Genomic DNA, 22,988 nt, shown 5'->3' with positions numbered 1-22,988 from the left:
AGGCTCCCACTAGCCAACATGAGCCCTGTGTCTGGCGCCCATCGGTCAGCTAGTGGAATTCCTGCTGTGGGAGCGCACTGACCACCAGGGGGCAGCTCCTGAGTTGAGCGTCTGCCCCTGGTGGTCAGTACGCATCATAGCAACCGTCGTTCGGTAGCTTAAGCTTTAAATATATAGATTAGATCTTATATTTTAAAATACCATTATTATTATCACTAAGACAGGCAGGATACGTTAGATACACAGATTCTAGTTCCTGCTCTCATTAGTGTCCTTGGGACTAATGTGAAGGGCTAAACAAAATCGCTGTTCCTCAAACTAGAATCTGTTTGTGGGGAGGTTGGAGGGTGGGGACTAGGAGGTATATTTTCAATGGGTTACATGTGAGTTCCCTATGAGAATTTTAACCATTTTGTGTTTTCATTTTCGTGGTCCTATAAATAAACTAGAATAACATATCTGGATTTTCCAAATGCCTGTTTTATAACCAAGTTCTGGCACAAGATTTCAAAGCCTAAGTTTATATTTGTGTTTGATTGTGTTGGTACCATAATTGTAGCAGACTAATGAGGAAGGAACAGATGCAGACGTGATTTATGAATGATGAGATTGGACCAAATGAAAGCCAAATGGTATCAAATGAAGGTCATGGGAAAAATGGTTGGAGAACTGAACACCTAGAACATAGGCTGTCCAAACTCACAGGATGGCACCACAGCAGCCCCTACCATATTCACGTCACTCCTCATGGTTTGGGTTAAGCTAAACCCATGGTCGGCAAACTGCGGCTGGTGAGCACATGTGGCTCTTTGGCCCCTTGAGTATGGCTCTTCCACAAAATACCAGAGCCTGGGCGAATTTATTTTGAAGTGGCATTAGAAGAAGTTTAAGTTTAAAAAATTTGGCTCTCAAAAGAAATTTCAATTGTTGTAGTGTTGATATTTGGCCCTGTTGACTAATGACTTTCCCGACCACTGGGCTAAACAATGTCAGCTGTCTTACTAGATTCCTTTGAATTGTATTGGTTTTGCGATTTGGTTTGCATTTTAATTTGTAAGTGATCATATGGTTTACAATAGCATATACAATAAAGGGGGGGTGTCTAGTTTCACATATGTACATATTTAAATAACATTATAATAAAAAGAAATTTAATGAACACAAACAAACCTTAACATTTTTATTTTAGAAAAGGTCCAAATAGTATTCTAGTCTGAGAAACTATATCATTTTATCTCCAAGGTCCCTCCTAGCTCTTTGAGTCAAAAGATGATCATTTTGATTACATTAAGCTCCGTTAAGACAGCCAAGTGGGGAAGCAGGCTCAGAATCCAGGAAAAAGGCAGGGCAGAAAACAGACTGAGATGCTAACTACAGAGAGGAACAGCTAACCCCAGGAGAGCAGATGGAAGTGTTCAGTGATAGAGAAGCAAAGAGCTGGCATTGATCTTCAAGGAGTTCACCATGCCTTACAGCTCTGGCCTTTCTCTGTGGAAAAATACCCTTCACCTACGCATTACAGATGATCTAAGAATTACCGCCCCATCCGGGCAGTGAATGGCTTATAACCCTCCACAGGAATAAAACAATGTTCTGTTTTATTTTCCTCCAGCTGGCAGTCAAAGCTGAGAGAGTCCACACTGGCACTAAAAGATCCAGTCTCTCTACATGCTGGGCCATTAACTCCCTTCATGCCCAGTCTTGGAGAGCCACATGGCCCCCGGAGCTGTAGGAAAAGGAGGCGAAGGATCGGCTGTGGGTGATTATGTGCCACATTCCAGGGGTCGGAACTCACGCCTGGGCACAAGCCTAAACCCAAAGCTAACATTTCTGCCCTCGCCAATAAGTGATAGAGCCCACCAGGGCCACGCTCATTCAATCGCTTTGAGAAAACTAACAAGACTTCCTTTCTTCTCTTCCAATCCCCAAGTCAAAATTGAAGTCAAGCATGCCCTCTACCCCAAGAAGCCCACGCTTACTGTTTGTCTTCTTCTGTACGTGAAGTTCTTCCACAGCAGCAGCCTCAGCTGAGCCCAGCACGCCATGCTAGCTCAGCTGGCACCCACCACAACCTGAGCGTGGCCGGGAGCGTGGAGGCAGTGGCCAGAGTGCCCAGCAGAGACGCTGTGGCTGGTCATTAACTGAAAGATAAAGCAGGCAGGGAGAGAGCTGTCAGTTATTGCTGCGAAGCCAGACTTACACCAATGAGGGCTGTTACTCCGGCCCCCTCACCTGAGCCCTCATTCACAGCACTGCGTCATGACTGCTTCCCAATAGGTCCCCGATAGGTCATGATCCCCGACTTCCGGCCCTGGGGCTTCTCCAGGGAACAGGGATTCTGGCAGTTTTCTGGGGTCAGCCCAGGAGCTAGCTGCTATAATCCTAATCGTTTTTGCTCTATGGGTATGACCATTTGGGGATGAAAAAAATACTACACGTATGCAAACAGATTGAAGTGAGCAGTCTGAGGTGGTGGACACACTGAGTTCGGAAGTGGCAGCCTGGCATCCCAGGGACCTGGCTCCCTTCTCTAGGGAAATGCCTCCCTTCACATAAAATGCCAGCGGCATTCATAAAGTTTGCCTTGAGCCTGGTGTAATGTACGCTATTTCCTTCAATTCGCTCAAACAACATTGTTGAGTCATTCAAGTGGTAAACAACACCATCGGCAAGGCGGTTTCCCCACCTGGAAAGCCCCTGTGTGTTTCAGGATGGCTGTGGGCAAACTCCGAGGCAATGCTCTGACACCTGGCTCCCAGGTGGTGAGGACAACCCCAGTGCTGCGTGTCTCCGGAGAGGAAAACAACATCCCGTGGAGGAACAAGTCAGGGAAGGCGGGTGGGGAGCATTGCCTGTGAGACTGACAGGCTCCCACTGCCCCGGCATCTGTGCCCTCTGGCCTGGCCCCATCTGCACCTGCGAGGAGGGCCCAGCTGCTCCCTGCCAGGTGTCACAAGTGCCATGCTTTGCCATGCTGGGAGGAGGGGAGGTTCTCTCGTAAACAGGGGATACAACATTGCCACGTGTCCCAACTGCCCACGCAACAACCGTAGTCACTTAATGCTGGAATAATCCCAAGGTAGCCCCACGACAGTTACAGTTGGAGGAGGGGCAGAGAAAGGAAAAATAGAAGAAGGGAGGGATATACAGGTTAAAGCTGGGCCCTGCTGGCTGGGACATGTATTATCTCTTTGTTAAGCATATGAGCCCTCAGCCATGAACCCTCAGTGGACACCAACTTAACTGGCAGCCACGGGAGTGGCTGCCAGTCAGTCATGGTGGTGGCTAGTGGAGTAGAGGTGGGAGTGGGATTTGGGCATGAGGAGCGGTCAGCATAAAGAGCTAAGAATGTAGTGACCACTTGTGGACACAAAACAAGGCGGTAGGGTAGGCTAAACGTCCACGAGTGCTGATCAGTTCCCAGTGCAAAGGCCAGCCCCTAGTAGGCTCTTACCCTTTGTCCCCCACTCCACAAAGATTTGGATTAAAAACTTCCGGAGAAGAAAAGCGAGTGGAGGGAATTTGCGGTATCTGTGCAGAAGGCATGACCCATTCATCCATTATGTATTCAAATCCATTCCTTGGCAACCAGACAAATTAGGAGTTCTTCTGAAATACTCGAGAGGTGTATACCTCCTAAAAGTCCTCACTCCAAAAAGAGCAAGAGGTAAGCCAGCACCCAGTTAGTTTGCCATTTGTCGTTTCAAAGATAACTGGCCTCGGAGCCCAGAGAGCAGGATGCCACTGTAATCCCAGTGTTTGCGAAGTGGCCTAGGACTGGGCTTACATCCCAGAAACAGTGAAATTAATGATTAGCTGGTTTTTCTCCTGCAAAAGCTACTCTCCAGCGATCGCTTAGTTGATTGAGAAGCCACATGAATCTTTTCAGATTTCCAAGGCAACAGGCAAGGAGGAGGTTAGAACACACGTTTGTAATTTAAAAAGGAAAAATGTAACCAAGTACAGGAAGCCCAGGGGTGCATTAGCCCCAGCTTCCCACCTATGAGAGTACCCTTGCCCACGCCTTCCGGAAACAAGTTCTTTTCTCCTATCTTATCTTTCTCTGTTCTGTCGGTACCCTCCCGCACATGCTGTCCAGACATTCTTTTCTATTCCATTATTTCTAGCAAATCCATCAGGTGGGTGTCTGGAAAGGTAGGAAGGGCAGAGTAGAAAGGACAAAACAGAAATATCCTAGTGTTGGAGTCCAAAGCACAGAATTGCCTCCCCTACACCTGAGTGGAGAATCTCCGAAGGAGGGAAGACACACTCTATAAAAGGAGGAGATTTGGGGTATTTTCCTAAAATTTGAGTTTGTGGGTCTGTAGATGCTGGTTCTGAACTTAGGGACCCTCAGATAGGGTTAGCAAGAAGTAGCCCAGAGCGGCAGCAGAAGGTTCTGCTCTGGCTTTGCTGGGTGCAAACCGGCAGGCTTCTTGCCCCAGTTCCCGTCCCCCACGTTGGCATGGCCGTGGCCACCCACGTAATTCCCTCCTCCCACCTCAAATCACAGTGATCACGGGAAGAGCAATCCAGTCCAAAGAAGCGGGTTTGGCAGAGCCCAAACCCCTCTGCTCAGGTAACGGATGCCAAGGGGACATTTCTACATCAGTTTCCCAAAAAGCAAGAGAACAAGCAAACTGAAAGCTATGAAGAAGGCAGAGTTGTGTACCAGATTTCTCAATGTTTCAGAGCTAGCAGCACACTCACTCCTGCCCTTCTGCACATTTCCAGTTACTGGCTGGAAAGGATCCACTTCACAATCACTGCCAGTCCACAGGCCCCTCTCACTCAAACCAGCCCTTACCCCGTTCCCATCCATTTACCACAGAGCAACCAACACTATTCAACTACAGCGAATATGTGAATACGCCACTCCCCCCCTTAAAACCACCATCTGAGGATCAAGTTTGATCCTCGCTGTAGTTGACCTGGTGTCCCTGTTGACTCCGATCTCCTCGCTTGACACTCCCCACCTCCTGATGCCTGGAAAACTCCTTACAGGCTCTGACTGGGCCACACTCTCTCCTGTCCCTGGGACTTCCTGGTGTGACACTGGTCCTAGTTTAGGTCTCCATTTAGCTGTCACTGGGACAGGATCCTTTCCTGGTCACCTCTGGGACACTGACACCCGTGCTCTGCGGACAGCCTGCTTTCCATTGCTACTGTGTGTCTCCCACATTCTGAGTGCCAGCAGGGGCCACTCCTGTCCGTAATAAGGAAAACAGTACCCGGTACAGAGTAAGCACTCGGGGACTGTCTGCTTAATTAATTAATTAGAGATGGACATGAGAAATAGGGTTTCAGACTCAGGCATGTCTGGGCCTGCTGGAACCGATTTCTCAAGCTTGATTAACTAATTCGGGCAAATTGTCCCCAGAGAGGGAGCTCCACGTTCAGCAGGCTTCCACCACACACTTGGGACGGCCACAGAGGACTGCAGAGTTTCCCAAATGACTCCCACGGCATCCAGGGAAATGTAATTGAATCTCAGGTCAGCTTTCCACAAACAGCAGGAATAGTTCTGCACGGAGCAGGCCCTCCAAGGCCAGGGGAGCCACGAACATGCTTTTGGCCATGCTTCATGTCCAAGCGCTCCATGTACTCTCGCCAGGCCTCGTTATTAGTCACACAGGTATGGATCAACCTTGTCCAAATTTAACAGTTTCCATATCCTCCCCTTTTGTACCTGGAGGAAGTGACTGTTCAAACTTTGGCCAATTTTTGAAAGAAATTTTCACTTCAAATGCCATCTTAAAGCTATTCATATCTAGAAAATACAACAGACTGCCAAAGCATGACCTTCTAAAATAAAGATGCTCAACATCATTAGTTGCCAAGTTATTACTTGACCATAAAAAAGAATGAAATGGTATCATCTGTGACAGCCTGGATGGACCTAGGGAGTATTCTGCTCAGTGAAATAAGCCATTCAAAGAAAAACAAGTATCATATGATTTCACTTCTATGTGGAATCCAAAGAACTGCATAAACGAACAAACAAAACAGAAACAGACTCATAGTTACAGAGAGTAGACTGGAGGCTGCCAGAGGGGAGGGGATATCGGGGACTGGGTGAAAGAGGTGAGGGATTAAGAAGTACAGATTGGCAGTTACAAAACAGTCACGGGTATAAAGTACATCATGGGGACTATCATCAACAATGTTGTAGTAACGTTGTATGGTGCCAGGGGGTACTGGGAATATTGGGAGAACACTTTGTAAAGTGTATGATTGTCTCACTACTATGCTGTACACTTGAAACTAATACAAAATAATACTAATGTAAATTGTAATTTAAAAATAACATTTAAAAAAAAAAGAGAGAGAAGAGAAAGCAGCCAAAATCCTCCCCCTATTTTTTTTTTTTTAATTGCTTTTGCAATAGACCTACAGATTTTCCTTAGGCTAAAAGGAGAAACCCCAAGCAAAACCGGGTTTTGTTATAATAAAATAAAAAATAATTTAATTTTTAAAAACCCCAATGAACTACCACCACATACCCACTGGGACTACTAAAATGTTGTAAATGTTAGTGTTAGCGAGTATGTGAAGCCATGGGCACTCCCATACACCGCTCCTGGGAATGTAAAATGGAACAGCAACTTTGCCCACCAGTTCCTGTAGTTACACACAGACTGAGGGTACAGCCTAGCCGTCCCACCGTGCCTTATCCGCAGGGGATGTGTTCCAAGACCCCCAGCAGATGTCTGAAACCACAGAGAGAACCAAGGCTTCAGACTATGGTTTTTCCTATACATACATACCTATCATAAAGTTTAATTATGATTAACCATAGGCACTAATAATCAAGTAGGGCAATTATGACCAGTATAGTAAAAGTTATGTGACACTATTAAGTAAAATAAGGGTAACTTGAACACAAGCACTGCCATATGGTGAAAGTTGATCTGATACTGAGATGGCTACTAAGGGATTAACAGGCAAGGAATATACACTGAATGGCCAGATTATTATGATCTCTGAACACATAATGATCTGGCCACTCGATGTATATAAAGTGTGGGTAGGCTTAACAAAGAGATAATACATGACCCAGGCCTTACAGAACAGGATGGTGCAAGAATTCATCATGCAGCCAACTTAAAACTAATGAATTGCTTTATGTCCCCTTACTCTGTTTTACTGTTATGGAATTTGTTATGGAATTTTCCATGTAATGTTTTTGGACTGTGGTTAACTATGGATAACTGAGACCACAGATAATGAAACCACAGATAAAGAGAAGCACTGTATTTACCTGAAAGAAATGAAAGCGTATGTTCACACAACTGTACATGAATTTTTGTAGAAGTCCTATACAGAACAGCCCAGATTGAAAACAACCCAATGTCCATCAACTAGTAAATAGATTACAATGGAATACTACTCAGCAATAAAAAGGAACAACCTACTGACACATGCAACAGAATGGACCAATCTCAAAAGCCTCAGCTAATAGAAACAAGCCAGATGCAAAAACTGCATACTCTAGGACTCCGCTCATTCTCACATTCTGCAAAATGGAATAATAGGGATATATAACTATTCCCATTTACCTCCGAACTGCTCACTTAAAAAGGATAAATTTAATTGTATGTAAACTATATATATCAGTAGCCTGACTTTACCTCGGAAGACCTAAGAACTGTATGGTGTAAAGCTTGATTATTGTGTAATTGCCCAGGAAGGTGAACAGTGAATCAAATATTAACCATCTATTCATTGAACAAACTGTAACCTTAACTTTACAAGACTTCTATTCGCCACAACAAATACTGATTGAGTTCCTCTTATGTGTCAGGCGCTGTTCTGGACACTGGTGATTCAGCAGTGAACAAAAGAAGCCAAGTCCTTGCTCTCAAGGAACTCCAGCAAGGAAGTGGAGAATTTACAAAGAACAGTGGGTGGTTACAGCAGAAGGTGGTCAGAATAATGAAGAAAAATTAAAAAAAAAAAAAAAAAAAAAAAGTAAGGGGACAGAAAGCAATAGGGGGAGGGGGACTCCTTTCTGCCGAGACACCCTGGGGACAGTGAAACAAGAGGGCAGGCCATATGCTACTTGCAAAGGGGTCTCCAAGTGACAGCTGGGATTGTGGATTCTTTTAACGTTTTCCTAAACCAAAACGGGAAATGCCAGAGAGACTCCGCGATGCTGGCAAAAGAAAAAGATATCCGTTCACAGGAAGCTGGTGTGAAGGGGGAAGTGAGGACCCCCGTCAGCACCCACCACACTGCCCCTCCACCCCGTCTCTCCAAAACAACGTGCCCTTTTGAACCTCACAGGTAAGTTTCAAAGAGAGATAAGAAATATAAAAAAGAAAGGAGAGGGGGAGACTAAGACATTCTAAAAGTACAAAATGGGAGTGTGTTTTTCCCCCCACTTAGCAAAGTAAAACAAACAAACAAAAAAAAACAGGAACTACTTCCCGTGACTATCTTTTCTCTTTAGATGGAAGCTCAACCCTAAATCTAGAGGGCATGGCCTCACATGCCCGCAGTGAACTTACTGAACAAATGAAGAGTTTCTGATAGCAGTGCCAACATGAGCATTTTTTTTATTATTACATTTCCTTCCACATTAAAATCTTGAATTAGGAGATAGAAAGAATCCGATGGGGTTTTGGAGACCCGTTCTCACCACACATTTGCTCCACTCTACAGAGAAGCTGAAGCTCCCCCAAAAGCAAGCGCCTTGCTCGGAGTCACCCCCTAGAGTAAGAGCCGGCCCCCAGGTTTCTCAGGAAATAATTTCCAAAACAACCGTTGTATGCTCTTTCCCACCACAGTATTTCTCCCACCACAGTTTGTTCTTCTGAATAATTCATAGCCCAGTATGTGTGGTGAGCAACTAATTTTCGTCCATCAAAACAGTGATTTTATGAGAGCCATTTCTCAAAACTCCAGATTAATTAGTAAGTGTGTGTGTGTGTGTGTGTGTGTGTGTGTCAGGCAAACTTCCAGATGGTTACCAGAAGTGAGACTGACATTTCTGACATCTATCAGTATTTCCCTTGATGGAACTGTTCCTACATGTTTTCTTTCAATAAACAGCTAGTCAGGAACCCACAATGCAGGAGAGCGATGTAAGGCAGGATTTAACTACATCACATGCAAACTGAAAATGTACTGGTGCTGAAGCTCAACCAAGTGCCTACTCATGAAATGTGGATGCAAAAGCAAGAATTACAGATTTGTGCATCTCATCTCCAGAGAGGTGCGGAGCGTCCTGGAAGCCCAACAGATGTGCTTGCTTAGGGAAAGGTATGCTCTTTCATAACTCTGAGCATATGTGGCTGAGCATATAGTCACATTCAGGAAACAGGCTCATGAGGAAACTGAAAGTCAGAAGACCAGGCTGGAAGATGCTCACCGTGCCCATAACTGAAGACATGGCTGTGGCGGTGGGGATCAGTCATCCTGTGATTCCGCTCAGACTTACTTGTCTGCTTTATTCAGCCTGAGGCTGATTTCACTGCTTCAGTTTAACTTTTCTGGCCTCCAGGTGCTATTCAGCCTTAAGGTCATCCTTACTAACCTTTAAATTCCCCTGCATATTTCCAACCGTCCTGTAGACCCACATTTAAGTAAAGCTGCCCTTATAGTTGCCATCATGCCCTTAAAACCCTGCACAGAAACCAAGAGCTGGTCTTCAGGCATCCATGGAATTGTATTCTACTTAAGTAAACTACAACACTTAAATACTCAAATTTGAGGAGGCAATGAGTCTAAGAGGTCCTCCAAGAATAAAATGAAACCATTCTGTGGACTCTGCTATTGCACTACACAGTTAAATAATATAGATCCAGTGAATTTAATCAATGCCAGCACTCTGTAATTTACAGGGACTTTTTTGAAATTACCAAATGCATCACCTCTATTTGGTTATTAGTAGCAATACATTTATAGATAACTGCACACTCTTCTTTTACCCTGGGATACATTGTCCAATTTCCTGGACAAAATTATTTGCTAATAGCTAATTTTCGAAATGAGGGCTATGAAATAAATACATAAAAACTAAAAGTTAGAAGAGATCCACGAATACTGTAGAAATCTGTAACTGACCTTTGAGATGCATTAATTTCTCATGCTTCAACAATTCCATTCTAAAGGAGTCTCAAAAAATTTAAATCTACTATCATGTCACTGACATTCATAAAACTAAAGATCCTACTCAACACTCAATACAATTTTTACCTGCTAAAACAGTCTCGGGACTTCTCAAACTGCCAAGGGGCCCGTGTTTCTGAAAGTAAATCTGTGCTGTAACCCCATTCTTGTCTCATTGTAGAATTATGGAGAAATTCTAACAAAGGGTTAGATAGCCTTTCTTCCTCTTGCTGATATCCGCTGAGTGCACACACACACACACACACACACACACACACACACAGAACAACCTTCAAAGAAGGGCTTCACCAAACAATACAATTATTTGCCTTCTCCCTGGCTGGGAGTACGCAGAACATAGGAAAAAGAACCTTTCCCCTAGGAAATTAGTCAACCTGTCATAGAAAGTAAAAATTCAAAACTTTCAACCACAATCAAAATGCCAAAATAAGTGGGACCTGCAGAGAAGGAACTACTGGTCAAACACCCTGAGCTATAGAAGCACCAGCAAAAAAGACTCCACCACCAGCCCTATAGTTACAGATAAACTTGGTTGGATAATGTTCCCTGCTGTTGCAGGCGGGTTTTCCAAGAGAATTTTAGGATAAAAGGCTTAGTGACTATATCAGCAACACTGTTTTGTTTGGCTTACATCCCTTAAGAGGGTCAGTGTCTTCAGACATACTATCATCTCCCAGCCTAAAGGGTTTATTTTTATACAATAGAAAAGCTCAAAGGATTTGGGGGGACACACAAACCCATGTCCCTCCACTGCCTTCCCTTCGTTTGGCCCCCTACCACCATGCAGCAAACGCCCCCAAACATTCTTAACTCTTTTTATGTTCTTAAATTAACTGACCCAGTAGAAAGAAGGGAAGTTTTGGAGTCAGAGAAAACTGAGTTTGAATCCTGACTCTGCTACTCAGCAACTCTGGGACCCTAGGGACTCTGAACCCCTGTATCCTTTCCATAAAATAGAGCTAGTAATGTGCATAAAACATTTAGCCAGTTCCAGTAAACGGTAGCTATTATGATTCGTGCAGCTGACTTCACAGGGTAAAGCACTCTTCAAGGGTGGGGCATGGAGTGAGCGGTATATTAAAGGAATCTCTCTTCCATCTCCTTTGTCCACAGAAGGTACTACACACACACCCCCGAACCCCGAAGGCCTTTCTAGAACAAACTGAAGATCTTCCCAGGGCCCAGCTCAGTGGAAGATGTGCCTGGTGTTCTAGTACCACTTCTGCCACTGTTTTACCATAATACCCCCTTTGGGGGCTCCCACTACTCACTCCTGTTATTCCCTCCACACTCATGGAAGTCAGCCCCCAGGTACTGCACAGGCACACTGCCCCCTTCCTTCCAGTCTTCAGCACCTGAGTTTTCCTCTCTACCCTACTTACTCCGGCCTCTTAATCAATTACCTATTTGGCCTTATAATCCCTTCTTCCTCTTTTCAGCTCTCCCTATAATCTTCTCCGGAGCACCAAGTACCAGGTGCTCCCTGCTAAACTGTGCATCATATGCATCATGTTTGGTGAGCTAACGTGTCTCAGCATCTTCTCATCCTCTGCCATGCTGAGCCCAGTGCCCAGGAGGACGCAGTGCTCCGCAAACATGTGTAGAATGAAGCCCTCAGAAGTCAGACCACAGGGATGGGAGGAAAGAGTAAAAATAGGCTTGCTACAGTAACAAGTCAGGAATTTCATTAAGAGTAAAGGTTCGGGTAGCCTAAAACCATGACAAATTTTCCAGCTGTGTTCAAAGCAACACGATTTCAGGCAGGAGTGCGCATGTCATCTGGCTTTCCTCAAAGCCCCTCTAATGTGTTGGAAAGGGCATTCATTTCCATTGACTTCACATGAGCAAAGAGCCTGTCGTTCGATGGACAGAGGCTCTAGAGCCCTTGGAAACATGCTAACAAGAGCACCTCTCCTAGGGGCTCAACCCCAATGTCAGACTGTCAGCATTGGTCAGGAGCACTGAGCTCTAACGTCATAGGCTCAAGTCAAGAACTGGCTTCATGAAGCGTATCAACACCTGAATACAAGTTATCTACCTCAACACCTTATTCCCTTTACTTTTGCCCAAACCAGTTCTCTCATCTCCGGGCTCTTGTCCCGTTCTAGTTCATAGAGTCTATGACCAAACCCAGCAACCTTTTCAGAAGGTCCTCTTTCACCAGCCAGCTCTTGGGGAAGGCAGGCATGTGTCATGTGAGCCGGACACCTCTGTTTCTGCAGCCTGGTGAGGTCGGGAGAGTGTAGTCAGGATTCCAGAACAGTCAGAGAAGTACAGGACTTAGTCCTGCCCTCCCAACTTGATAATGAACTCCTCTGTGATAACCAAAACGAATCACTTTACCAGCTGCCTGGCTAAATTTAGGAGAAGAAAGAGGAATAAAATCACAAGTTTAGTCCACATACTTGTGATTCTGAAAAAAACAAAAACGGAAGGATGTTAGTTCTTTAAAAAAAAAAAAAAATACTGGTAATATGAAGTCCATTTTTTGAAGTCTGGGAGGATTCTCCCAAAAGAAATAGGTCTAGTCCGCGTTGGTGGTATAGTGGTGAGCATAGCTGCCCTCCAAAAGAAATAGGTCTGTTTTATTCCAACATTATCATGATTCTGAGTATGCCTTCTAGAAAACCCTACTGTCATTGAGATGTTCACAAATCAAACATTTCCTGTGCCCGATTAGTAAGTGCTCAAGGAAAGATGAAAGGACACTCAGGGATGGAACTCCTGAAAGCCTCCTTTTTCCAACCATGGTTCTATAGTGGCACTTAAAAGTCCGAACGTTTCAGTCTCCCATGGGGCATTGCTAAGTGTCTACATCAGGTGAGTCCCCAAGTGGAGCTCCACCTACAGACAGAGTCCCCCGCAGCCTCCAGGGCACGTCCACTCCCCTTAATGGAGGCCATTTGAACCAAGTGTCAGAAAACCCTCCATTTGCTCAGCGGAGTAGAACACCATGCTGTGATCATGTGAAATGTGACTAGAGTCAGAAACTGGAAAATGGTACAACACCCCTAAATTTACAAATCCTGCAAGCAGGGCTGACAACTGAAAAAAATACTATTTGACCAAAGGCTTTCTTTATCTTGAACTCAAGTTCCTTACTACAATTAACACAATCACTGAAGGTAAAAACAGGGGAGAAAATTTTGCCTTGTATCACAATCAATCTTATCTGGCCAAAATTAACATAGAGTTCTGCACTTTTACGTAAAGGAAGTGGTTCTAAGAAAAGATTTGACCTGCAGGACTTTTGTGATTTCCTTCCAATTGGAATCTACAACCAAAAAGCAATTTTTATTTGAGAGAAAAAAAATCAGGTTGAAAAACCCCTTAAGATTCAGATTGGACCAACAGAAAGAATAAGTAAATGAGGACAGTCCAGTATTCAAGGATTCGGGCTCCATTTATAGCAGAGACAGATAGACTTCTGTAGATGCTTTCTTTTTCCTCTTTTAAAAGGACACTATACGGTTCCCAAAATTCTGTGTAAAGAAGCCTGGATTAAAAAGGCAAGAGGACAAGATTTTAATTTTCAGTCAATCACAAGTGGGGAGTGAATTTAGGCAAGTCGTTCTACCACTCTGAGCCACAGAACAGACAACATATCTTTATGACAACGAGGCTGCACCAGATGATCTTCTGAGTCTAAGAAAACTGCCTGCAGCTTGGGTATGGGACCTGAGTTTAAATCCTGGGCTCTGCCATGAGCAAGTGGGTAAACCATGAGTATGTTATTTATTGTAGCTTCTCACTTTGTCAGGTGCCTGAAAAACAGGCCACCTCAGTGTTCCCCAAATGCGGGTGAGTACTTAGAAAATTTCAGGAGATGGTCAGGCACCCAATTAAACACTGAATCATAGCATGAGAAAATTCTGTTCTTTTCAGCACTTCCTTAGCCTTTAGAAAAAGGTTATCACATTAAAGAGGAAGGTTTTGCTTGGTCTTCTCGTCCACACCTCTTTAGCACAGGCTAGTTTCCCTGCTCAATAAAGGAAGAGCAATTCTCAGCTAGCCAATGCCTTAAGAAAGTGACTTTATTTTATAATTAGTTTTTTTTTAAAAAAAGATAATGTGCTCTTTATTGTAATTATTTTTTAAATATATTTTTCTTAATTTCAGAGAGGAAGGGAGAGGAAGAAAGATATAGATAGAAATATCAATGATGAGAGAGAATCATTGATTGGCCGCCTCCTGCACGTCCCCAACTAGAGACCGAACTCACAATTGGCATGTGCCTTTTTTTTTTTTTTTAAATACATTTTATTGATTTTACACAGAGAGGAACTGAGAGGGACAGAGAGTTAGAAATGTCAATGAGAGAGAAACATCGACCAACTGCGTCTTGCACACCCCCTACCGGAGATGTGCCCGCAACCAAGGTACATGCCCTTGACCGGAATCGAACCCGGGACCCTTCAGTCAACAGGCCAACACTCTATCCACTGAGCCAAACCAGCTAGGGCTGTAATAATTTTTTAAATTACCTTCTATTTGAGACAACTGACACCAGTTTCCAATTTAGAAGACCAATATAAAGTTAACTTTAAAAAATATATTGTTAATTACAAAAATGAGAGTCAATTTAAGTAACGTTGAGTGGCTTATGTGCTATCTCCGGGTTACAGTGAAGATTAAACAAGGAATGTAGAGGAAGAAGCCGGGGTTCTTGTCCCAGCATGAAGAAGGGTTCAACAATCTATAGAAAGGCAGTGCGTAGATTAAGTAAGAGTCCAAAGACGGAAGATAATTTTGAAAGGCATTGGGAGTCTAGGGGGAAGTGCTTTCTAGCCACTCCATCAGGTGATCACATATGTGACTCAGCCCTTGTTGAGCCCCCAAGTTTCATCAACCTTTTGATGAAACTCCTGTAATTATGACATGCTGGAATTGGCTTCCGGCACAAGGCCTAGTCCACACAGGGCTCTCATCTACCCATGGTCGATGGGTACAACTTCAGCCAGTGAGGAGCATGAGTAGAAGGTACAGTGCAAACAGAAGCGACCACTGAGGATGGATGTGACTTTCCAGAACAATGAGGAGCCAAGAAGGTGTTCTTGAGGAAGAACTTAGAGAAAACCTACAGAGGGAGATTTAGTCAAATACTTATTGAGCCATACTATGTGTTAATCAATGGTGAGAAAACCAGTTCCCTGGAGTAGGGAACAATCTAGAACAAAGTTATCAAAAATGGTCAGAGTTAAATCTCAAAGAGTCTTGAATGCCAAGCTAAAGGTCATTATGGTGGCAGATCTTTAAAATCTTGACATTTGCTCAGCACCTAGTACTTTATATAGTGCTTGAAAAATATTTGCTGAACAAAATGAATTTTAGTTCAATGGTATTTTTTGTATATTAACACACTTAATGTGTGTATTTCTTAAGTATATTTTAAATATTCTATCCTCTCTTCCAGTACCAGAGATCACACCTCACTCCAGCAAAAGATAAACTGCCATCCCCATTACAATGACCTACCTCTGGGAGAGGACAAAGGTCTACAAGTCAATCTAAACTCATTAGTCTGAGTATTCACTTTCTCTCTGCCTATCCCAGGAAGACTACTCCCACCACCAGTGTTCCCTTTATGTCAAATTTGTATCATTTAAATACCAGAGCCAATTCATTTCAAGCTGCCACACCCTTGCAGATTTGTTTTCTTTCCAGCTTGGTTTGATTCTTGGCAAAAACAATTATTCCCAACCTGGCATCCTATAGGAATTCTGCAAAGCAAGTGTAGGTAAGGATATGAAGCCCAAACAATTTAGCAGCTCCTTTCTCCTCCCATGCCCCTCCCCCCCCCCCCGAGTCTTGCTCCTTTTTCTCCCTTCTTCTTCATTCTAGTCCTAATTTATTATGACTTCTGAAACAACAAATTCATGGCAATGCTTTAAAAAGCTACTCTCAATGAGTCAGATATTTAGAAATATCCTTATAAGGTTAATCCAATTCTCTAGGATGAACATTAACATTCCTTTCTTGGAGGATAAATGAGTCTTAGGAATCAGCTTTTCTTTTTATCACACACTAGAGGCCTGGCACATGAAATTCATTCGCCATAAGATCCCTAGGCCTGGCCTGTCATCAGGGCCATCTCCCCCAGCTGCTAGCCCTGCCCCCAGCTGTCACCCACGCCCGGTTCCCCGTTAACCCTCAGGCGATCGGAGCCTGAAGGTCAGGGAGAGGGACCAAGAGGTGGTCAGTGCACATCATAGTGACTGGTCAAGTGGTCGGTCCACCATTCGGTCAATTTGCCTATTATTCATATATATATATATGAATAATATGCAAATATATATATACAGAGAGAGAGAGAGAGAGAGAGAGAGAGAGAGAGAGAGAGAGAGAGAGATTAGCTTAACAAGACTGCAATATAAGTTTAAGAAATAAAGCAAATACCCAAAATGGAGATGTCCGGGATGGAGACATTTTATTGAACATTTTACTCCAGGAAGACTCTCCAAATGTTGAGTCAAGGATAAGATTAATGTCTCACTATGTCTCACTCTACCATGTTTTCTCTAATGAAATTTATTGAGATGAACTAACTCCTTCCTTTGTATTTCAGAGGAGAATTTCCTTCTGGTCTTATGACTCAAGTCTCCATTCACCTAATGCACATAAATAGGCAATTTCAACAACTTTCTTTCCTTCCTTTCTTCCGTCTTTATTCTCATGGGAAATACTTTTATGCATTCCTTGGATGTTTCTCCTCTATCTTTCAAAACCGGTTACACTAATGTCCCTCAAGCCACAACTCTGGGCAGCTCCAATCAAAGGATCAGCTTCCCTTTTCCTAAGTGCAGACCTACAGTTAGAGGATGTAAAAGTGTGAGTACTTAAAATCCAAGTACTTCAGCTTCTTTTATTTTAAAAACCAAGAACCTAAATCACAAAACAGTAAAGTGACTTGCCCAAGGTCACTTGGTTCCTTTTTAGGTTACTGGGGTTACATCGATATACAAAACATAATTGTATGTAAGATCGTAGGTATTTGTAATTAAATGTAAAATTTGGAGTGCACATGCCTATGTATATTTTTTCTGAAGACAGAATGCACAACTTTCATCAGATTCTCAAGATAATAAAAAAAATTCTCACCTAATAAATATAACCATTAACTAAGTTATATATATATAATTCTTTCTTCCTAGGAAATGTCCCATACAAAATACAGTTATCATAAAATATGTTGACTTCTAGACTAGCCAGATAAAATGCTTTAACTTCCAAGTGTTTCTTGGAAGTTGGATTTGGCATAGAAAATGCTGCAGAGTTTTCAACAAACACACACACACACACACACACACACACACACACACACGTGGGGGAGGAGAGAGCGAGCGAGCTAGAGGTATAGGGAGAGGGAGAGAGAGAATGAATAAAAGGTCCTATACATAAAGGTTATTTTGGTTTCTAAAAATTATTTAAATTCTAAATTACTTGGTGAATTACCTCATCTTACTTTAAAAATAAATTAATGTGAAAATTAGAGTACATGAATGTGAAAGTATCTCAAATCACAGCTGCCTCAAAAAGAGAAATGTAACTGAATGGAATCAGAATTGTTTGTTCTAACAAAGTTAGCGGGCCTAGATAATTTAAGTATGTACTAAAATTTCTCAATCATAAACCTAACCTTAACTACAGTTATTTCTCCAACAATTCTATTTCTAATGCTTCTCTATAATTAGACCATCATTTTAATTCTTTTACAATATAAACAAACATTAGTTTCCCATTCTTCTTGACTCATTCAAGTCTGCACATACTGAATATCTTCCATCCCGTATCAAAAGGGCTGAATTAAGGATTGGGGAGAATGAACCAAAGACCTCCTCCTGGAGAAGTATACGCTCAAAAGGAAGACAAATAAATGTTAATGATATCAAAACACAATTAAATACATGACATGAACAGTGCTGTAACCCAAACTTAAGGGAGTAAAAGAGAAGGGGACAGGTTCATTTTAACTCTGTTGGCAAGGAGTGAACCCACGAGAGTTTATGGGAAGGATGGGCATTTAAATCAAATCTTAAAGTAGATTTTCAAAATGAAAAAAAAAAGACAGAATCTCAAAGTTTATTTTGTTTTAGGATCCAAGTCTCTTGCATTTTCATTCTAAACACTCTGTAATACAGTTTATCATCTCAATGCAGAGTAACAGAAGGCTCTATTTGAAAACAATTTTTCATAGATTTTCATTCTTTGCTTTCAAATACTCCTAAAATGCACCTCTCTATCAGCATCAATGCTGGTTACCTATGCAGGGAACTATTTTCAGGTGAAACTATCCAATAAAAAGGGAAATCACTCTGACTTGTCCAAACTTCAATCGTCAGACTGTGATATTGTGACAGGACCCTACCCTGATCTTGATAAATCCATGGGAGCCAAACTGAGTGGGATGCAACCTCAGCTCCACTATTTACAATCTCCATGATCAGGCTACCAACCTTCTATACCTCAGTTTGTGAAACCTCATGTGGTTCTCTCATGAGAATGAACTGAATTATCACATACAAAATGCTTAAAACATCTAGCACACAGTAAGTCAACAATATACGTGTTTTGACCAAGAAATGTTTTCTAAGAGTTTATTTCTAACTTACTACACCATTTCCCATCCTATTTCACTTTTATAAACTAGACTTTGAAACTGTATTTACTTTCAGATATGTCTTTAAAAAAGGCTAAATTTGGTTCTAAGACAGTAATGGCAGTAACAGAGAAATAGCTTATTTCAATGGCCCACAATACAATTAAAGATACAACAGGCAGAAAATTAATTGTATTATAAGCAATTTTTAAAAATCCCTTTTTTCTTTTGTTCCTTATACGAGGAGAAAGAGAGAGAGACTGATCAGTTGCCTTCTGCATGCACCCCGACCAGAGATCGAACCCACAAACCAGATATGTGCCCTGACCGGAATCAAAACGTAACCTTTTGGTGCACGGGACGACGCTCCAACCAACTGAGTCACACCAGCCAGGCTGTTCCTTATACTTTAACAGCCAAATACTCTGCCATTCCATTGTCTGTGTATTGCCCACAGAAACACTTTGTGATCATATACCTACTCTTGCATATTTAACTGAAGCAACAGCTAATTTTTCATTTTAAACCAAGGATTGGAGTTGAGCAAATCTTGTCTGTTTTTTCCATGGTGTTGCAATCCCTATGCAACTAATGTCCCAACAAGCAGAAGAGAATTTGGCTGGCCCACTCAGAAATAAGGGAAATATGATACAGGCTGTAGATTCCGACAAGGACTTAGCAGATGAACATACCAGAACACAGTGAGCATCCTTGGAAAGGCCTCTGCCAGCAGCAGCCGAAACTGTACCACCTCACTGCTTAGAATGAGAGTTCAAGAACTTGAGCTCACTGGTCAAGTTCAAATCTTAGCTCTGCCACTTGCAAAATGTGTGGTCAGGGTCCAGTAAGTTAACCTCTCAGTTTCTTAAGCTACAAAATAGGAATGATAAGTGAGTTCATTGTAAAGATTAAGTTATTGTTTGAAAAGCATTTGGAACAGTACTGGGCACACAGTGCTATTTAAGTGTCTATTAAACACTGTATTAACTTTGGATTTGGCATAGAAAATGCTGGAATAATTTATGATTATTGCTACATGCAGATATGAAGAGGGTCTCAATTTAAGTATAGGCCCTTTCCCAGAAGAGCTAAGTAAAACAAATTTTCAGAAAAATCATTTAAAAGTTGATGCTGGAGTCATTGACCATAAGAAACACTATACATGCATCATTTCTTTAAGTAACCAGTAGTAAATAAAAATGTATTTGAATCTAAAAAGTATCGTAGAAAAATACCACATGTCTATCGGTATTTTCTAGATACCCAAAAGATTCATAATTAAAGAGTCTAAGGCAAGGTCCATTTAACTATTTTAGGAGCTAAAAGTTGAAATCAAGTACGCATTAACAATTTGTAATCACTATAAATATAGCATAAGCAACCTAATTTATGGGAGGGAAGAACCCTAAAATTTTTAATTGAAAAAAATAAGCCAACTTCTCTCCATATAAGGTAAATACTACAGAAGATAAAAAGCTGTGCCGCCGTTTCGTTCAGTTTCATTAATTTTTAATAATGTAAACAATGAGGCTTCTTAAAGCAAAGGTTTAAAACAATTAAATCAAATCACCCAATCCTAGACTAATCCCTCTCTCACATGATCAGGCCCTAAGTCAAAATGTGCCGGGTGTCCATTACAGACAGGCCTCTAATTTATATGCAAATCAAAAAACTTGTAAGGGTTGAGATTCCAAATGCTCATCTGGAGGGGAGACACACCTATCACTGTCTCCTTTACAAATATGTCAGGCTTGGCCTTGGCACGGGGGCTCATGAATTATCCTGACTCCGTGCACAGACTGTGGCCATCCTGGCCACACTGATCCTCATGCTTCTGCTCAAGTAGATACCGATGTGCTGTATGGCCAATGTTTCCCAAATTCTCCCTGTCACAATCAGGAATATCTGGGGAAGGGGCTGACTTTGGAAACTTTGTTCTTGGAAATGAGCATGCTCTCTGAAGAGGCTCTACTCCAGGCATTTTCCGGGCTTTCACACTTTCTTTGATTTGCGAGAAGTGCCTCAACCGAATGATATAAACAACAGAAAGAAGTCTCAGTTGTTTGTGTGGTAGGTATGAGAAAAATGGGCTGAAATAAAAGAGATGAGAAAGTAAGCGCTTTTTTTAGTTGAGATTTAGGTTTTGTCTGAAACAAGATCAAAACTTGGGTTTGGGGCTCCCAACTACTGTTAAAAGAACCAGCAAAACTTGGCTTTTGAAGTTGGAAAATTTTGTGAGGTGGTCCCTCTGGAGGGGGAGGGGCAGGGAGAGGGGATCCGGCCTTAGAAAATGACTTGGTTTTCATCAACAAGCAAGTTTTTTTAAAAAATTTCAAATTTGTCCTCTATTACATGAATGTATGTACCATTCTCTCACTTTGTGAGGTGTCACTGAAAAGCCTTGGGTTTTAAATGATGAAAAAGACAAGGGTAAAAAAAAAGAAATCTTATTTCCTTTTGTCTAATAAAAGCTGGAGGGGGGAGGGGCGGAGGGGAGAGAGAGAGAGAGAGAGAGAGAGAGAGAGAGAGAGAGAGAGAGAGAGAGAGAGAGAGAGAGAGAGAGAGAGAGAGAGAGAGAGAGAGAGAGAGAGAGAGAAGCACCTACACACAACCCTGGCACTGGCCCATCCCGCAAGAACCTTCAGAATGACCAAGGTCTGGGAGTCAGGAAACATTCTAACAAAAAACAACCAGAAGGGCTTTCTTTCATCTGAACCCCCAGGGTTTCCTCCTTCACGGGATCTCAGTTGGAGCCCGCTAGCAACCGCACCTCGCAGAGAACTGGCCCCACTCTAGCCACAGGGCCAATTCCCCAGCCACGGGCCAGGAGGCGCTGCGGGCCAGTCCCCCGGGGCCACCCGCAGCCCGGGCCCGGCCCTCCCCACCCCCGTCCCCACCGCGCCGCCCAGCCCGGCAGCTCCCTGTTCTGCACCGCCCGCCGGGGTTACTCTCGGTCATTCTTCTGCACCATCTCGCCCCAGCTTCTCCATCCATGCCCGGACTTAGGCTGCCCCGAGAGACTAGCAGCAGCAAAGGGCAAGAAGCTGGCGGGGGCGGGGGGCACAGGGCAATGGGCACCTCAGCTTTGTGCAGGCTCTCCTAAATCTTGTTTTTTAAGAGAATAAAGCTCATCCCGCTGCGCCACGGACACCAGCTCTGATGAGCGCACGGAGGCTGTGAGCAGGAACCCCAAGTCAAACCGAGGGAGCAGTGTCACCACAGACTCCGTTTGGGACACCTTCCGGGCAGGGTCTTAGGGAACAAGAACACGCCATCCAGTCTGAGGGCGCACGGGGAGGAACCCCGCGGTCAGAGGCCGATTCAGACTAGTTTCTTAAGCACCGACTGGGGGCTGAGTGTAGGCATTCATCCTCGAACCCAGAGGCGTTTCTAGCTGGCCTGGGCACTTCCAGACAAAGGGAGGAGCTCAGTACAGGACCCGTCACTCTCCCCACTCCGCCAGCAGTGGCTCCAACGGGACCAGGAGCCCCCCAACCCACTGCCCGCCCGCGAGGTCCTGCGCCCGGGTCTCCAAGCCCAGAGATGCTCCGGGACTCACCACAGGGCGAGCCCGGAGAGCAGCAGCGCCGCGTCTTGGGGTCCCCAGAGCTCATCCTAGAACCACATCCCCACCTTTAAGCTACCCCCGCACCATTTCAATGCAAGAGGTGGGGATGTGGGGGTCCGGACTAGACACCCCCCAATCCCAGCGCATCCCAAAGCCTCCTCAGCCCCCAAACAAAACAAAAGCGCCTAAGTCACTGCAGAGCCGCTTACCTGTTTTCCACTTTTGTGTTTCCGTCTCTTTTCCCCACTCCTTGGAAAAAAACCTTTCCGGAGAAAGGGGGCGGGGATGGGGGGCCAGAAAGAAAAGGGAGCAGAGCGCCCCCGAGAAACGGGCTCTGGCGGCCCCGGTCCTGCGGCGACCCCTGCCTGGCCCACCCGCAGCCCGGGGAGGATGTGTCAGCTCGGCTCGGCGGTCTCGGCCCCACTCTGTCTCGCTCCGAATTGCCCGGCTTGTGCCGCGACTAGTTCCTTTTATAGATTCGGCTGCGCTGAGAGCAGAGGTTACTATCGGTCAGAGCCTGTTCTCTGCCTCCCTCCCCGCCCTCTTCCCGGCCTGTGTTTTTGTGGCTCAGTCACTCAGCACGGAGCACGTGGAGCGCGCCCCGCCCCTTAAACGGGCGATGCTCCGCCGCTCCCCGCTAGGAAGCGGGCGGAAAGTGGGAGACCGAGGTGCTGCAGGCATCGCCCCATC

The 22,988-nt window shown here is 43.9% G+C and overlaps 1 protein-coding gene across 2 annotated transcripts in view; it reads right to left on the bottom strand.

Moving 5' to 3' along the window:
* The window catches only part of ABCA1 (ATP binding cassette subfamily A member 1), a 112,926-nt gene extending 90,198 nt beyond the window's left edge, over positions 1-22,728 (bottom strand). For both annotated transcript variants that reach the window (XM_036433153.2, XM_036433152.2), the window contains exons 1-2: positions 22,508-22,728; positions 1,980-2,141 (exon numbers count right to left, since the gene is read on the bottom strand). In XM_036433153.2, coding sequence (XP_036289046.1) covers positions 1,980-2,045 — 66 coding nt within the window. In that variant the 5' untranslated portion in view covers positions 2,046-2,141; positions 22,508-22,728. The remainder of the gene's footprint in view (positions 1-1,979; positions 2,142-22,507) is intronic.
* Positions 22,729-22,988: the final 260 nt, after the last annotated feature.

The sequence above is a fragment of the Pipistrellus kuhlii genome, unplaced genomic scaffold (genome assembly GCF_014108245.1).
Source record: "Pipistrellus kuhlii isolate mPipKuh1 unplaced genomic scaffold, mPipKuh1.p scaffold_m20_p_12, whole genome shotgun sequence".
NCBI classification, from domain to species: domain Eukaryota; kingdom Metazoa; phylum Chordata; class Mammalia; order Chiroptera; family Vespertilionidae; genus Pipistrellus; species Pipistrellus kuhlii.
Note: the sequence above shows the minus strand (reverse complement) of the source record. Positions and strands in the feature narration are given on the sequence as shown.